Source organism: Saccostrea echinata, unplaced genomic scaffold (assembly GCF_033153115.1).
Source record: "Saccostrea echinata isolate AGI-Se365-2 ecotype Australia unplaced genomic scaffold, CSIRO_AGI_Sech_v1 ptg000012l, whole genome shotgun sequence".
Lineage (NCBI taxonomy): Eukaryota > Metazoa > Mollusca > Bivalvia > Ostreida > Ostreidae > Saccostrea > Saccostrea echinata.
The window spans coordinates 18,979,066-18,997,886 of record NW_026889761.1 but is presented as its reverse complement, the minus strand read 5'-3'; the positions used below and the strand labels follow the sequence as shown (position 1 = coordinate 18,997,886).

Here is an 18,821-nt window from a genome sequence, read left to right as displayed (position 1 = left end):
ATTTACAGATATCAAAGCCATGCCCTTGCACCCAGTTTACAGATCTCAAGTACTGTACTTAGCAACCGGTTCAGTCGTATTCATGGTTGTTGTCAGAAACGGTGATGTGTGTACGTAGTTCTTTAGATACCATAGTGATAGGAAACAACTTTTGTCATCTGTTCTTAGTTGGAAACCAATTTCTACTTTCGTTTTCATCTGATGATATTTCACAAGTTATCGAACTTGACAAAAACACTGAGAATGCAGACCTTTAAAGACCGCTCCCACTTTTTGTCGCAGTCACAGATGCTTGGGGACGGGACCCTCACCCCATGTTCCGTACCCCAAGGGTTCTTCGACTTTTTTTTAAATAAAATTTTTCTCTATCTATGACACATTCACAAAGTCATTACAACTGAAAAATCTAAAATAAAACCTAAAACTAGCCTTTTATAAAAAAAAATAAAATAAAATAAATAAATACATAAATCACTCTCTAACACTAAAAAGAGGGTAACGGGACGTAACAGCTGATGAAAGAAATCTTTGGTTAGCCCCCACGAAAAGAGAATTCTTCTAACTTCAAATTTTGCTTTAGGGTTGGGATTGGGTGAGGGGTGGGGGATTAAGGTCCATTTGACAATTGAAATGACGAGTTGCGCGTGTTAAACATGAAAATTCCCAAGACTGGAACCACAATGGGACACAAATTTGCGATGTATCGATCAATTAATATTCTCTGAAGATATGGAAACCTTTACTTTCAGTCGGTAAGTATAACTTGAACCATGAATCTTCATTTTTTGAGGATTTCCCATCGACGAGTCGAAAGTCGTCTGTCGAAGTTGCCTACCTAGCTTGTTCTCTTTTAAGTATCAGAGAGAGTGAATTGTTATAAATTTTAAATACTCAGTAATTATTTTGTTAATGTTGCCAAACATATAGGAGAAAATAGTGTGCAAGTTGATGACAAACACCCAAGTATTGCAGCTATTCAAGCAAATTCTGAAAAAAAATATACCTGAAAAAGATTTTTCTTTTACTAGTGTGACCGAAAATTTCGTTAAGAAAAGAATCAGTAAAACAAATGTAAAGAAGGCTACAGGAATTGATGGAATATCATGTAAATTACTCCATTTAGCAGAATCGGTTATAGTTAAACCTATTACAAATATTATATAAACTTGTCCTTATTATCCTCGACTTTCCCTACAAGCTTAAGGAACCTCAGGTTACACCTATTCTTAAGAAAAATAGTGTTCTTATAAAAGACAATTACAGACCTGTCAGTGTGCTCCCTGTCATTTCTAAAATTTTTGAAAAAGCCATTGAAATTCAATTGTCTGGCTATTTTGAAAAGATTTTTAACCCATTTTTGGCTGCTTTTAGACCATGGTGAGTCGGACGAAGAACTCCGCGAAGTACATGAATTGCTGCTGGAAAGACTGATGAGGAAGGGAATAAGACAGCAGAAGAAATTCAAATCGTTGTGTAAAAAGTCTGGAATAGCATATTATACTAGTCAAACCGGAACTAGAGCAATGCACGGAAGTCTCATGAAGGGATGTGGTGTAGAAATTTTAAAGAAAAAACTAATGTTGGAATGGGATAGTTTTGAAAATGTCATGAGAAGAAGTCCTGACACTTTGAACAAAATTGTTTATTTCAACCAAGAATGCTCCATTAGTGAAATCTCTATCAACTTCACGAAAGAGAGTCGTGAGGAGTTTTGTAGTGGCTTTTCACTTCGGTGTTCAGAACTTCTACGATTTCTAGAAAATTCATTAAACTACCAATTAAGCAAAGGAGATTATTATAGAATTACATATAATGTAAGGTTTCGGGGACAAACAGACTACGAAATTCTTCACTTAGCAAATAATTTAGTAAGAAATATCTATCTTCAAAATTTCTTAAAACGTTCATCTGAGTTTGGTGATATTGAGAAACGAATAGAAACGTTCAACAATTCTCCTTACAGTGAAGAAAGTATACTGACTTTAGCATTTGCAGGTTTTATTTATTCGGGATCATCTGATACTGTTACTTGCTATTCCTGCAACCAAAGTTTATACGGTAAACTCGAACTTTCGGAGACAGCTTTAATTCTTCAGCACATAGAAGAATTCCGACTGTGAGCACTTAAGACAAAATTAGTTTTTCTGAAACCAGAGACCATTCCATCGACCCATACGGACCACCATCAAACTTATCTACGTTAGAGAGATGGATTTTCAATTCAAATTTTTCAGATATTGATTTTTATTTTGATAGAGTTAGATTGGCAAAATCTGGTTTTGTTCTTATGTCTGATAATGGATGTGACATGCAGGTTGCGTGTACCTCGTGTGGCTATCATTTTATCAGCACAAACCTTGATGAGCTGGAGAAAAATCACTTGCTATGGCCAGGCGAAAATTGTCCAATCCTCGTGAAGAAAATTGGATTACAGGCCATTAAAAAATTCCGAAAGAAACATGAAGTTAGAATACAGTATATATCGTCAATAACACTTCAGACTATAATGATGAGAAAATCCAACTGCAATCTAGAAAGTGCATAAATAAGGATATTTAGTTGAATCTTAAGTCAATGGTTATTTTAAAGTTAAATGTTAAATTAACATGATAGTGTTTTCTTGTAAAGTTGTAAACCTTTATCAGTTTTAAGATCAAATAGGTAATTGTGAAATTTTTTTTAAAAAATCAAAACACATGTAGAATATATGTCATTGCATGCTGAGGTCAGACGAGACGTTCCTCAATAATATTTTTTCCCAAGAACATTTGACTTAAGTATTCCTATTTTAACAAGTTTCTCCCCAAAAAACTTAGAAATATCACCCATGCATTTATGTAAGATAATTGATGATGTTGTTTCCTGTATAATTCTCTTGGACAGCTGATCAATAAAATTCAAATTGCTGATATCACAATATTTGGTGTTTATATCGTTTGAGATATTTGAAAACAGTTTAGAAATCACAAGATACCAATATATATTATAAATAATTTTGAAATGTTACTAAGAGATACAAAATCAGATATCCGAGGAACGTATCGTGTCAGAAATTGAAACAATCAGAAAAAATCATCATTATGTGAAAGTAGACCACACCTAATAATAAAATAGGACCACAACGCTCCCCTGAGTCACTTTGGCCCTGCTATTCCTCATCAATTTTTCCCCTTGTTATATTTGATTCCCTGTTGTGCCCTCACCCGACCCCCAGGGGAAATGATTCGATCAAATTATGATCTAAACTACCTTATGAAGTTTTCACATAAGTTTCAGCTTTTCTAGCCCAGCATTTCTTGAAAAGATGACTTTTCCTATATATTTTAATGTAAAACTTTGATTCCCTTTTGTAGCCCCGCCCTAACCCCAGGGACCATGATTTGAAGAATTCAGAGTCTACACTACCTTAGAAAGCTCTCACACAAGTTTCACCTTTTCTGGCCCAGTGGTTCTTGATAAGAAGATTTTTTTAACGTTTTCCTATATATTTCGATGTAAAAAGTTGATTCACTATTGTGGATTCACTATTGTAGTTACTGAAAAAATCTTCACTGATGGTTATTGAAAAATGCTATTTCTCCTATAGTTTAAAATGATTTCAATGAGACCTTCTATATAAGTAGCCCAAACTAAGAAATATAATTCTGTATATCGTTTTTATGGTGTTGCCATAGTTACAAAAAAAGGTTTTATTTTCCTTGAATTTCTTTCAAAACACCACTCTCTTACAGTTTTAATATGATTTCAATAAATCTTTCTAAGCTAGATTACGCTAAGATACACAGTTCTGTATAGTTTTTTTTTTTTGGGGGGGGGGGGGGGGGATACCGTGTTGCCAATGTTACAAAAAACAGAAATTTTTGTGAAATTCTTTCAAAAAAGTACTCCTCTTTCAGTTTTAGTGTGATTGCAATTAACCTTCAAACCCGAAAAAAGACTAAACAAAAAAAACAAAACCTAATAGGAGTAGTTCTTTAAAAGTTTTCAGAATCCACACTTTTCGAAAATGAACAACATATGAAAGTGTAAAAAATACCATATATTTTCTATAATGTCTGTGCTAGACATTTATTATATTGCTCTATATCTATGTTAGACACTCATTATATTGTTTTATGTCTGTGCAAGAAATTCATTATATTGTTCTATAATGTCTGTGCTAGACATTTATTATATTGTTCTATAATGTCCTTGCTCTAGACATTTATTATATTGTCCTATAATGTCTGTTCTAGACATTTATATTGTTCTACAATGTCTGCTAAAACGATATAATATATATTTTTCAACTGTGCAATGCAGACGCGCATGAATAAAAGCAAGCACTTGATGTTTTTACTCCTCCAAAAATTAAAATTCAAGTAAATTTTTAAGTGTAGAAAACCTCCTCAGTTATATGTTCAAATGTCATAGGTATTGTTCAATACACAGTTGATATACATAGTTTTATACGTCATATTGAAAACATTGAACACGTGTCAAAGAATCACTTTAATATCTGTCTAAATGCCTCATCCCATCACTATTGTATAAGAATTCTAACTTGAAAAAATTATGAAAAATAAAAAAAAGAAGAGGCCAAAGGGCCTTAATGGTCATCTGAGTATAATACAATTTAGAGGATCCATAGAGTATAAAATGAACTGAAAGGTGAAGCTTTGTTACCCAAAGCAAGAAAAATAGGGTGATCAGGATCAACAAAATAATTAGTGTAGCATTCATTAACAGTTCATATATTAGGATCTAATCTGTTCCCCATTTATCACTATCACCATACAGTATATTAACAAACTATCAGTGCTTATTTACTATTTTAATTCCTTGTTAAAAGCTCTTACATTGACCTCTCTTGGTCTTAAATGAACATTTAATAAGACAAGTTATTTTTGTCTCATTTTTATTTATCTATTACTTACAAGTCTACCTGATCATTAAAACTATGAAAGTACTTTTTGTATTATACAATAAAAATTCTTGCATAATTCTCTTATTCTATTAACCTTTCAAGTACGTTATTTACAGTGATTAATTATCAAAAGTAATTGGCAAAGGGGAATAACTCCTCTCAGTAGAATACAAATTAATAGATCCCTGGCCAGGACCAGAACAATTGACCAAATGGTCCAGATGTTCAAAAATCTGGTAAAAATACCCTTCCTTATTAAAACTTTGACTCTGCCTCCGATATGCCCAGGAGCAGAGAAAATTTTCAAAGAAATAATGCATTTTAACTACAGATTCACTGTATTATCAATAGAGCCCCCCCCCCCTTCCACACCGAGAAGCACCAGAGCCTCTGACCCTGGGACCAGAAGACTACTCATCATAAGTAACCACTTTGTTTATCTGCTTAACACTAAGGAGCAGACAGGATAATGCATTTTCACTATATTATCAAGAGCCCCACCCTTACACCAGCACATCTGACCCATGGTTCATGCAATTTACTACTCTGGAAGAAGCACTCTTGCTCATCATAACTATACACTTAGCTTCTTTGCTTTTTAACCAGAAGCAGAAAAGAATATTTTCAAAGAAATTTTGCTTTTTCACTATATAATCAATAGAGCCCCCCCCCCTTTTCACCAGATCCCTTGACCCTGGGGCCATGAAATTCATTATTTTTGAAGAGGCATCCTTGCTTATCATAACAATGTACTTAGTTTGTTTAAATAATACCCAGGGGCAGAGAAGAAGATTTTCGAAGAAATAATTCACCTTCACTATAGGATCTATATAGCCTCGCCCTAGCACCAGAACCCCTGTCCCATGAATTTCACAATTTTGGAAGAGGCATCCTTGCTTATCATAACAATGTACTTAGTTTGTTTAAATAATACCCAGGAGCAGAGAAGAAGATTTTTATAGAATGAATGCATTTTCACTATATGATAAATAGAGCCCCGCCCTAACACCAGAACCCCTGATCCTGGGGCCATGAATTTCACAACTTTGGTAGAGTCGCCCTTGCTTATCGTAACTATGTATTCAATTTGTTTCAATAATACTCAGGAGTAGAGAAGAAGATTTTCAAAGAAATAATGCACTTTCACAATATGATCTATACAGCCCCGCCCTAACACCAGAACCCCTGATCCTGGGGCCATGAATTTCACAATTTTGGTAGAGTCACCCTTGCTTATCGTAACTATGTATTCAATTTGTTTCAATAATACCCAGGAGTAGAGAAGAAGATTTTCAAAGAAATAATGCACTTTCACTATATGATCTACATAGCCCCACCCAAACACCAGAACCCCTGACCCTGGGGCCATGAATTTCACTATTTGGTAGAGGGCTCAATGCTTATTACAATCATGCCAACAGTTTGACTGCTTGATGTCCAGGAGTAAAATAGAAGATTTTTTAAAGATAGCACTAATTTTGATGGTTTTAGCCCCACCCCTCAAGCCCCAGGAGGGCAGGGATCATGAAATTCATAATTTTTGTACCCCTTCACCCATTGATACCATATGCCAAAATTGGTTGAAATTGGTTCAGTGGTTCAAGAGAAGAAGCTGAAAAGTTTACGACCGACGGACGACGCACGTAGCACGACGACGGACGAAAACAGATAGCAATAGGTCACCTGAGTGACTCAGGTGACCTAAAATCAATTAAATCTCATAAAGACATAGCCACAAGGTAAATAATAGTACATCATTAAATACCTGAAGGAAGCGTATTAGAAAAGCTGCAACCTATAATCTTTGAAAAACGTAAATGCATGCCTACAAGAATATAAAATATGATAATATGATAATATATATATATATATGTATACCTCTAAAAATTGAAATTTATATAGCAATCAAAACCATGCATAATTATAAATAATTACATTGTATTTTATTAATTTTAGTCTAAATATGTACCAATTTCATTTAGATGGCCATGTCCAAGACCATAAACTGAGAATTGACTTCAAAGGTATTCAAAAGAATTCAAATTTGAATACTTGTAACTTAATTTTTAAATTACTTCATTTTGAAAATAAAACCAAATTTTCGGGATGAGATTGAATATGTCTTATACAAGAAATACGAAGATAATGAATAGTTAATTTGGAACAGAGCAAACACGGACTTCTACACATTCAGAGGAGAGACCAGGTGCCATGGAGGAGTGAGCATTCCCTGTCGACCGGTCATGCCCTCACTCCTTGTGCTCCTTGTCATGATTGACAAAGGGAAAATCCGTTGACAATTTAATGTTAAAATAATAGCCAACAATTTGTTTGAAAATTGTCAATCAACTTTCGACTTTAAGATAGATTATATTTGCTAACATTGTATCGACCATAGAATCTCCAAACGGGACTGTTGATATTCTTGTGTCATAAACTTATTTGTCGATAGCTTGTCTCATATTTGTAAAATAAAAAAACAAGATGTTCAAAATGTTGTAAAATAAACAAAAAAATAAGATGTTCAAAAATCAAAATCTGGACCTAAGTCTGTTCTCAATTTATAGTCTTGGGACGGTGTGCTTTCCCCTAATTGCAATACACATGTAGAATAATTTTTAAAAAAAACGAAAAGATCTTAATTCATTTTCTCTTCTTTGATCATTAATGATAGAACTTTGGTTAGAAATAACTCTCAGATAATATATGTTCTTGAGCTCTATGAAAATGTGCTACAATATTTGAGCGTAATAATTTCATGAAATGATGACCACACCTCAGTTATGTAAAATAACTATCGATGTTGTGAAGAAACACCAAACCTTTACAAATCATTACAAAATATCACATTGCACATTAAATCAATCAAGGGAGGATCTTTCATTGATACGAAACCACACTCAAAGTTAAAAACTTGATCACAAAATCACCGGGAATATGTTAACTTCAGACGATTCAATGTTCCAGTAAAAGGCGTCGATTGATTGAATGTTGTTTTACGTCCCTTAAAAGAATTTTTCACTTATGTGAAATGTGGAGATAACAAACAGTATTCAAGCTCAAAGTCCATTAAAACAATACAAACGGGAGCAAAGCAAACACGGACCTCCAAAATCAAAGTGGGATCAATTGCCATGGAGGAGTGAGCATCCCCTGCCGACCGGTCACACCCGCCGTGTGCTCCTTATCATGATCGGTAAATAACGGAAAATTCTGTCGACAAATCAGTGTGTAAATAATGGCCTAACAACGTCAGTCAGCATATGCCTTAATGATAGATTATATTTGCTGACAAGGTCATTGCATCGACCATAGAACTTACGAAATGATGACTTTAAACGAGACTTTTGATATTCTTGCTTCACCAACTTGTTTGTCAATAATGAGACGTCACCAAAATCCACTGAAAGAGCTTCTAATTTATACCTATACTCAGCACTAAGAACCACTGAGCGGTGAGAGTTTGTCTGCCATGACACAGGCTCTACGTTTTAAGGTCATATCCGAAAGACACGTGACTTTTACTGCTAATTCCAGACGCTTGGGGAAAGAACAGTTACCACCTATGACTACTTAAGTTTGACCGACCTCCCAGTCACCCTATGGTACCGCGACCGCTTAAGAGCCTTGAAATTGCAATATTTACATTTCTTTTAAGTCTAGTAAATTAAATTTTAAAATGCAGATGAGCATGAATTACACTTGTTAATGATTTTTTTTCCCAAAAGTTTTACTTTGCATAAAAAAGGTAAGCTTCTCGGGTTAATTTTCATCATAAATTCATTATTTTAAATATACTTCGTATAACTTTACTTTGGATAGTTAGAAATTGTAAATGGGTTTGCATAATGATTAATAAATTAAATATATATATATACTTAGTTAATTTTTAGATTCACATCACACCATACAATAAAGAATACTAAAAGGGAGTCCTATACTCTTTTTTTAGTCATCTATTACATAGATTTCATTTCTCCATTGGTAGTTTCATATGACATTTAAAAATAATTAAAAACATTAAAATCATTTCATCATACAAGGAAAACACATTGCTATACAGAAGCACGATTTTCATTCATCCTCCTATGATCAAAGGATAAAAAATGTAACGTTGCTGAGATCAAATACAAATAAATGCAAATAGAATTTAATATCAGTAAAAACAAAAAAAGCAGTGTTAAGACGTCTCTGGTATTAAATGTCATTCTTCCAAAAAAGTGGCCAAACAATAGTGTCACTTAGAAATTTACCAATGTAACAACATGTTTGTAATTTTAAAAAATCATTTTTCAATTCTAAAATTGAACATACATGGCTTTGTAAACATTAAACGATATATATGCAGTTAAAGTTCTAACATGGACATAATGTAATGTTAGAAATCCTAATCCAACTCAAATCTTAATTCAGCTTCACTCATTTACAAATTTCAAGATAATTTTTTTAGTCGCATGAGCGTTCTGAATTAATTGAAGGGAATATCAAAAAAAATGTTTTATTTCCCTAAAAAGAAAACAAACATCTTCTTGAAAAAGAAATGCGTGGATCTCGTTTCTTGATTATGATCTAGTCATAATCAGACATATGAGTTAAATCTACATATAAATGACTTAACAGTTTTTTTTTCACTACACAATCAAAAAAGAATGTTCCTGATAGGCTTTATAGAAGAAAACCACAACACGGCATGTTGGAAGGGATCACTAGGTTTTGTCACAGAGAGCACAAGTTTGTTGGGATGCGTTATTTTGCAGCAAATTTTATCAGTCTCTGGTTTCATCAAAAGAAAAGTTGAATTTATATATATTCTTCCTGAAGCTATGCGGCTGCGTAAATCTTTAAACAAAAACTACTTGAGTAATAAGGCATTAAAAAACACGTAAAAATAGAAATTTTAAATAATCTAAATTATGCATTAATTTTATAGACTACAAAATTTGGTTTCAAACATCAATTTCACTAAGATGGTTCAAAAATCAAAAGATTTTTTATCCAGGTTCACTGAAAACTATTTGAGTAAGGCATTAAAAAAACAGGTATAAACAGAAATTTAAAGTAAATCTAAACTATGCATTTATAGACTCTTGGTTTCAAACATCAATTTCAATTAGATGGTTCAAAAATCAAAAGAATTTTATCTACTAAATTCACTGAAAACTATTTGAGTAAGGCATTAAAAACAGGTAAAAACAGAAATCTAAAATAAATCTAAACTATGCATTTATAGACTCTAAAAATTTGTTTCAAACATCAATTTCAATTAGATGGTTCAAAAATACAACGATTTTTATCTAGGTTCACTGAAAACTATTTGAGTAAGGCATCAAAAACAGGTAAAACAGAAATTTAAAATAAATCTAAACTATGCATTTATAGACTCTGAAAATTTGGTTTCAAACATCAATTTCACTTAGATAGTTAAAAAATCCAACGATTTTTATCCAAGTTCTGCAACGTAGAATTACAAACCAACACTAGTTTTGAATTTTCATCTTCTCCTCTTCGCACTTTTCTGTGCTGCTTCTGGAGGCTGGGTTGACTCTGTAGAATAATAGTTGAATCATTTTAATAATTCCACTCATATTTAATCTTATAATATGTAAGAGACAATTAAACCATACTTCTGCAGAACAAACAGGAAAATAAAATCTCTGTTGAGGTACTGTTACATGAAACTATTTGACAAAAAGGCATGTTAAAACTTTTTGCTTACTTCTTTTCTTTTTATATATATATATATAAAATTACTTTCAAACTAAAAAAAGCTGGGTGAAATTACAATACATAAAAACACAGAGGGATCACTTTGAAGGAGTCGTAAATTTAAAAATAAATCCTTATAAATCCTATTAATCACAAAGGAGCCAAATTTAGAGAAAAAAACATCAAACACAGAAACCAAAAACAGAAAAGAAGTTTTCAAATCTATAAGAATTTCGGGAAATGTTAATTCTTGCTATAAAGGTACATAAATAAAAATAAAAGTAACAAGGTTAAAATCAACTCTAGATATTGTTCATGTAAATAGAAAATACTATGGAATCATTTTAATTTGTGCGGGCCAGATTTTGTAAACTGTTCCAAATACAGATTCTCAAGGACTTAATTTCAAAGACAAGGGTTTTTTTTTTTAATCAAGAAATGATATTTATATCAAATTTGTTGAGGGCATGGGGTACCGAAGAAATCCACAACGACTGATGCCAAAAAAGTACAATTTCAAAATCTGAAAATATATGTAGATGTTAGAACATAAAGCTAAAACTTTTCTTAATGAGAAAAATGCTTTGTGTTTGGAAAAAAAATTGAGGAATGGTTCAAAGCACGAACTGTTGTTTGGCATCTAATTATATGATGTGTTGGATAAGACATGTGATAAAATGCCAGCAGAAACGAGATGAAATTTAACATTTAATCTATTTAAACATTATTTTACTGGTAAAACAGTATTTCTTGTTTTGAAGTATCAAGAATTATAAGGAAAGAAATGTTTCACACTGAAATGAGGAGAAAGTGGGATTAAAAATATTTCAACAAAGGCAACAGTAAAAGAGATGAATCTACAGATAATGAAAGATAGATTTAGATAAAGAGGTTCTTGAAGTAGCTAAGATTTGTCATTTAGACAGAAAAAGCTCCTCATTGATCTTTTCCAAAAGTCAACATAAGTATAAGGATACATGATACAAACTAAAAATTTTGATGCATTGATTGATATAACAGATTTTGAATATAAATGACATAGTGTCATAAGTAATAAATCCATAAAATATAAAGAAATTGTAAGTTTTCTTTCAAGATTAAATATGCGACTTTGTGTCATTTTCAAGTTAATCTATAAAAAAAAAGTTTTCAAACATTTTTTTAATATTATTACAAAATCTTTAAAAAAAATCCCAGTTACCCTGGCCAACATTATTGAGGTTACCTAATTTCTGAAAAAAGTTTTTTGTTTTCTATCCTTACGTTATTTTAGATTTTATGTACGGATCGTATTTGATTGCAATGAAGAAGCACTGGATTCATGTTTAAAAATCAAAGGAAAATGTCAAAACAAATCATATGATGCACTAAAATGAGAGAAAAAGGGAAATTGAGATGATAGTCAAAGAGAGAAAATTAAAAAAAAATGCACAGCAACTTGACTTGCCAAGAAGAAAGGAGATAAATCAGGAAAAACAACACGCAACTTTTGTTGAAAGGGTGAAGTGTTACATGTACGAAAGCAATTGTAAATATACAAGAGAAGTGAAGAGAAAATTAATAACTTTTTTGTCAAAATGTACAAAGAAGTAATATAAAATGACACTTACCCCCTGGTTCTTCATTGATCGTTGGTTGCCTCTGCATCCTGGTCCTCCTAAGTTTTGCATTTTGCTGGGAAGAATCTAGTTCTTGTTTCTCTTTTGCTTCAAAACATTCATCTATTTTTTTCCTCAATTTCATCAGCTCTGGATTTCTTTCCCCAACATTCGATGAATCCTCATCCATGCTAATTTCTATGGAAGTTGAAGAAGTGGATGATAATCTTCCCTTTGTGACTGACTTAGATTCACTGAGTCTGTTTTCCAGAAAGTCCTGCAGAGAACCTTCTCTTGAACCTTTCCTGGCATATCTCTTCCTCCTTGCCTCAAAATCCTCTTCTTCTAGTGAGCTTTGTGAAGAAATTGAACAGTCACTTGTCCTTCTTTCTAGAACTTTCACTGCAAACATTAATGATAAAAATAAAAAATTTAATATACCTCAGCCAAATATCTTTAGCTTTTCTGAAACTTGTTTTAACAATATTATGTCTATATTTGTCCTGTCTGTACTCTTCAGTTTTAGATGTCTTCTCCACAACCCTATACCAAACAAGCTTTGCCACGATGCAATAATCCTCTGTTTAATTCGATGCAGAACTTACTGTTCAATGTTATCACTTAATTAATCAACAATGAATGCCATAGAAAGTAAACTTAAAATTTGAACATTTTCACGCAGGACAACGGTCTCATTTTCAGTTATAAATATTGCTTCCTTAACCAGTGCGAGTTAGTAACTTTTTTTCCAAACTCGAATTCATTTTTTTCCCATTTTTAGAGAGACACGAGGTTTGTTGAGTCCTCCTGAAAGTTAAGAAACAAGAGTTTGAGAAAACTGGTTACTAACAAGCACTAGTTATGGGACCTGTTTTTCTCCCATTATACAAAAATGGTCTTGTACATTTTAGGTTCACTTATAAAAGTGCAGAAATAAGCAGTCAATCAGAATCGTACTATGTGTTTCATACCATATTAATATGACACATGTTGGATGAACAGACCGATCCAAACATTTTACTAAGCACTGAATTCCTTGGATGTCGTCGGTCCTATAACAGCACCTGGTCGTGCCGACAAATTGAATACACGTTAGTACGGTATGATAATTTTTTTCAGCATAGACAGGTGCTCTTAAAGGATCTAAGACATCAAAAAATAAGAATTCAATGCTTATCTTTACGTTCTCTAATTTTCTCTCTTTATAATTTTCAATTTTGTTAATCTTGATAATTAATTCAGCGTCTTTCAGAACTGGTTTGCTTAATAGACGTAAGAATCGTTGTGACGTAGAAAGTTGAAATACCGCAAGGGAAAAAATGACAAATTAATTTTAAATGTACAATTGTTATATTTTTACAATAATTTAATAGGATAATTGTTTTAATTAAATTGAGCCAAAACAATATACACTTTGGTGTTCCAAGAGTATTGAAAATGCATATAGTTCCTACTGTGTATTCTACCACGCAGTGACAAGGCTTCGTGAGTGTTATAGGGTATTGAATGTTGTAGATTTCCAATGGATTTCATAAAGAAAATTCGCTAAATGTAAATAAATATGTAATGAATGAAAATCCACTAACTTAGCCCTTCATCTCCTTCATCATCACTGTAATCAACATCCATCTCCATCTCCTTTGCTTGTTTCATAAGTTGTTCGCAAGAATTTGAGCTATCCAGAAAATCAACTTCTTCAAAATCCTCCTCAATAAAATAGTCATCACCACTCAAATCGCCGTACTGCTCTCGTTCTTTCTTTGGACATTCTCGAAACACGTAGTTGAAGTTCAGTCTTGTTTTTCTTAAGTTAAAAGTTGGGGTCTTCTCATCGCTTTTATTTGGTAAAGGCAGCTTGGGATGCTGTGAAGGATCATCATCACTATCATCAGAAAAATCATCATCTGAAGATGAAGCTTCAGTAACTTCAGCTCCCACAAAAGCACCTGCTCTGAGCATGGTTTGCAGTTCATCGTATGTGTGAAAAAATTTTGTTGTTTCTTTCTTACTCCTCCTCTTTTTTCGAGTAGCTTCAAACTTCCCACTCTCAAAGTCCTGTACCACAATAAAATTTTTGTCTCAAGTTATTACACATATTTTGATTTTTTATAGTTAAATTCAGAAGTAAAGTCTTTGCATATTTTCGGTCTGAAACTTTTGGTATTACTGCAAAAAATGCAAACACTACATTAACATTAATCTGCTTTTCAAGAGTGAGAAATATATTTCATTAGCCCAGCACAGGCACGAGATAATAAATTCTGAATCAACCTATTGTGTCCTAAAATTGCCAACAAAGGAATAGATGCTGTGAACATAAGTACATGTAATATTCTTAAAAAAGTTATTCGTCCATATTTCAAGTTAAAGCCTACACCCTGCATTTCTAACAGATATTTACCGTCATGGTAGCTCAGTAGGTAGAGCACTTGCTCCGTGATCGGAAGGTCGTGTGTTCGAATCAGGGCCGCGACTGACCTAAATCGATAAAAAATAGGTAGCAACTGTTATTTCGCCAGGCGCTCGGCTCTTTGGAGTGAAAGTTGCGGGTCTTTCGGATAAGACCTTAAAAACCGAGGCCAGGCGTTGGCACGATAAAGAACCCTCACTGCTCAATGGCCCTGAGTGCCGAGTAAAGGATATGGTGACGTATCTATATGATTGAAACATTCATGAACGGGACGTTAAACGGGACGTTAAACAACACACAATCAATCAATCAATCCTACAGATATTTCCAAACTGTTTCCTCCAAACTTTTCAATTACAAACAAACCTTACAGTGCCTAGATATTGATTGATTGTATGTTGTTTTACGCCCAGTTCGAGAATTTTTCACTCATATAGAGTGCCAACGCCTACCGTGACATGGGGCCTCGGTTTTTAAGGTCTCATCCAAAGGATCCGCAGCTTTCATTTCAATGTGCCGAGCGCTTGGCGAAGGAACAGTTGCTACCTATTTTTTATCGACTTAGGTCAGTCGCGGCCGTGATTCGAACACATGACCTTCCGATCACGAAGCGAGCGCTCTACCGACTGAGCTACCGTGACTGCGCCTAGATACTGAACAATGACGATCTGAATGCAATGATCTCAAAAGGTCCTAAATACAGGGAGCCCCGAACTTTTAACTGGCAACAAATCTTCATTTCTATCATAAATTATGTCGAAGATTATGCCAGATGTTGGGCTAAATATGAAAGAGAAGAGCTGAACACTTTGTCAGAATGGATTAAGTGTTTTAGAAATATATTAAAGATTCAAGTTAGAAAGACAAAATGCAACATGAGAACCATCTATCCTCTATTTTCACTAAATCGGAGGTGATAAAAGAATAAAAAAGACTACATGAAAATATGTTATGGTTCCTGGCATCAGACAAAACTAGTAACAATATCGTCTTTGCTGGTAAGGTTCATTATTATAATGTATTTTAGAAGAACCTGGTTTTAATTCTACGTCTGGAAAGCCATTTAATCTATTCTTCAGTTCACTTTCTAAGGATGAGACTCTTCAAAATCACATTTCAGTGTTTAATACGTAATATATAGAGTACCTTTTAACGAGTGTATCTTCAGATATCAGAGGAGGGGGCTTGTTTTGTATCATTGTTCTCATGCATTGAGTTACCCATGATCTATCAATTTCACGTTAATAGCATGTAATTCAACTATATTTTCGTGCACTGAATTAGCCATGATCTATCAAAATTTCATCATACCATTTTATATAACCAATGAAAAAAGAGCACGTGATTCGAAAAGTATAGCGCGCTGTATTTCTTGAACTTTCTACCTCGTCCATTCATATTTTGAACGCCATGGGTGACGGTTGTGATTTTATGCTTGCGCAATTCTTATAGACACGGAAACCGAAATTATGAAAGAATAGTCCTTAGATCAGTTAGGAAACCAGATGCAGGTTGAAGATTCTTTGGGAAGTATGACGTCTGATCTACCGGGACTAAAAATTGAACCTATTATGGATTTCGATATAGGACCTATTTTAGACATGATGGCGTTAATTTCACCAGTCCCGAGGTCGACACGAAGGCGAAAAATTAAAGGTTTGTACAGGTGTCCGATCATGAAATTCAGCGTTTGTTAAGTATACCAAATGGCAATTTAAATGGCACAGGAAAATGTCCACTTTTGACCGAGATGAACAGCGATTCTCTATTTAAATTACTGCATCCAGCGATTCGTGTTGGAATAAGAAAACAAAGAATATCCACCTCGCTCCCTGTACTACACTGTGTGTGGTTTGTTACGCTTCAAGTTTATGAAAGACGAAAACGTTTATTTATAAAAATGTGCGGGTGTGAATTCCATTTTGGATTTAAAAATTGACGTGCAAAATTTAGAATGTTTTTGTAGACCTAAGGAAAGGTATACCTTCACTATGTTTATATGTATTTGTGTTTTGCTTATTAAGTCAGCTTTTTCTTTATCAGTGTGTTCTATCTTGATAGAGCATGGTTGTTCGAGCACAGTTAGTCATGGTGTATCAAAAATAAAAACACAGTGGACATCAAAGGAAAAACGCCGCAGCAATGATACAATTTTAACAGTACAGTCAACCAAAGTGACTTCAATCTACCCTACACCGGATTGCTTAACTTCATAAAAATCCTTACAATCAAAAATATATTTCCAGATACAGTAAATGCTCTACCAAGCCCCTATCTTTATGTCTTACAAAAATATTAAATGCTGTAAAGGTGAAACTTCCGACGTACTGTGCAACAGTTTTTTCTAGAAACGGTGTAAACCAGATCTGGATTCTCACAAACTCCAAAGAACTTTTATAGAAAATTCTAAATCACCCAATTTTTGTAAAAGTAATAACATCAAAAGACTTTTCTACACTTTATGAACCATTCCTCATGACAAATTAAAAAATAAGCTTTTTGATATATACAACTGCTTCTTCAATAAAAATGGAACTCTGATAATTTCAAACTATGTGACTGGTTATCAATAAAATTACTTTGTTAAAAATCACTGACTTTACACACAAATACTCTAAAGTTACTATCAAAAAGTAGCTGGAGTTCCTCACAATCTAATTAAAATTAGACGTGTATTTTCGCTCCTCTACGATACGCTTCAATACAAGCGTATCGTAGAGGAGCGAAAATACAAGTCTAATTTTAATTAGATTGGAGTTCCTCATTGACAACATTCTTTGGAGACCAGGCGACCGTTTCACTAACAGGTCGTAGCTCGTAAACGTAGACGTAGCACGTACGTGCGTTTCACCAAGAGTTACGACTTGCGAGTTACGATTAAAGTTGATCGTAATTCTACGAGTGGTACTATGCTCTCGTAGATAACCTCGCGTACTCGTAAACACAAACAAAATGGCGTCATTAATACTTCTAGCAGACGAAAACGTACCTGTTATTGGGAGAAAACTACAGAGACCACGCGTGTTTCGGGACAGGACAAATCCCCTTGATTTTTTGAGCGATGAGGAAGTAGTGGAGAGGTATCGCCTCCCTCGTCATGTCCTCTATCGTTTGGTAGAGATGGTGAGAGGTGACGTTGAAAGGCCAACGAAGAGAAGCCACTCTCTTCCTGCGTACACACAGGTCATATGCTTGTATATTTCCATGAGTTATCTACCCATTGAAGTCCCTTTCACATTACCATCACACAACTTAGAGTTATCTCTCTTTACGACAGAGATTACACGAACAACTTTTTTCCGGAATAATATACATATAATTCTTTTTTTAATTCATAAAAGTGTTAAGCCCAATGTAGAGGTTGATCACTTAAAACATAAATATAGAAATACATTTTGAAGTTATAATAAACTATATGTTCTGGTTAAATATACATGTTCTGTACATAGGCGCTTGGTTTCAATTCAGGATGGTGTATTTTTTAGGTGTGTGTCTGAATACATGCAGTCATTAAAATGAAAATTTAAAAAAAATCGCTGAAATTAGCAGGCGCACGTAGGAAGTAATTTCAGTCGGGGGGGGGGGGGGGGGAGCCATACATTTTCGATCGGGGGCTGCACTATCAGCAACCAAAAATTTCTTGACAAGCCAGAAAGGTCATCAGACGTTTTTATTGAGAGGGCAAATGCATATAGTAGCTATGTTTTCTATATAGTATTCTAAAGATCGGCAGAATTATTTGGGGGGCACTGCTTCCCGCCCCCCACTCCCGGTTCCTAATGTAAGGCCAAGATTAGCACGTATTAAAAATATCAAAATACTGTATATAAAAGAGAGCGCTCTTTTATATACAGTATGATATTTTTAAAACGTGCTAATTTCAGCGATTTTTTATTTTTATTCTAATGAGTGTATTCAGACACACCTAGAAAAACAAATACATGTAATAAACAAAACACACCATTCTCAAACCAAGCGTCTATGTCTCTGTACTCTTCCTCGGAAGTTAGTTTCTAGTTCCGAGCACACTCATTCTATCGTGTTAGGAACAGTGGACAATAAACTAAGACAAAACATTCTTCTGTTTAATGAACATCTCCGTTAATCCCTTCTCTCTCTCTCTCTCTCTCTCTCTCTCTCTCTCCTTCCTTATAATATCATGAAACTTAAAGTCACTGAAGATTTCTTGGTCTGTATTTGT

The 18,821-nt window shown here is 33.8% G+C and overlaps 1 protein-coding gene across 1 annotated transcript in view; it reads right to left on the bottom strand.

Moving 5' to 3' along the window:
• The window catches only part of LOC133185098 (uncharacterized), a 40,915-nt gene that overhangs the window by 8,747 nt on the left and 13,347 nt on the right, over positions 1-18,821 (bottom strand). Inside the window, exons 8-10 of the mRNA XM_061320157.1 lie at positions 13,797-14,265; positions 12,219-12,612; positions 11,236-11,238 (exon numbers count right to left, since the gene is read on the bottom strand). Coding sequence (XP_061176141.1) covers positions 11,236-11,238; positions 12,219-12,612; positions 13,797-14,265 — 866 coding nt within the window. The remainder of the gene's footprint in view (positions 1-11,235; positions 11,239-12,218; positions 12,613-13,796; positions 14,266-18,821) is intronic.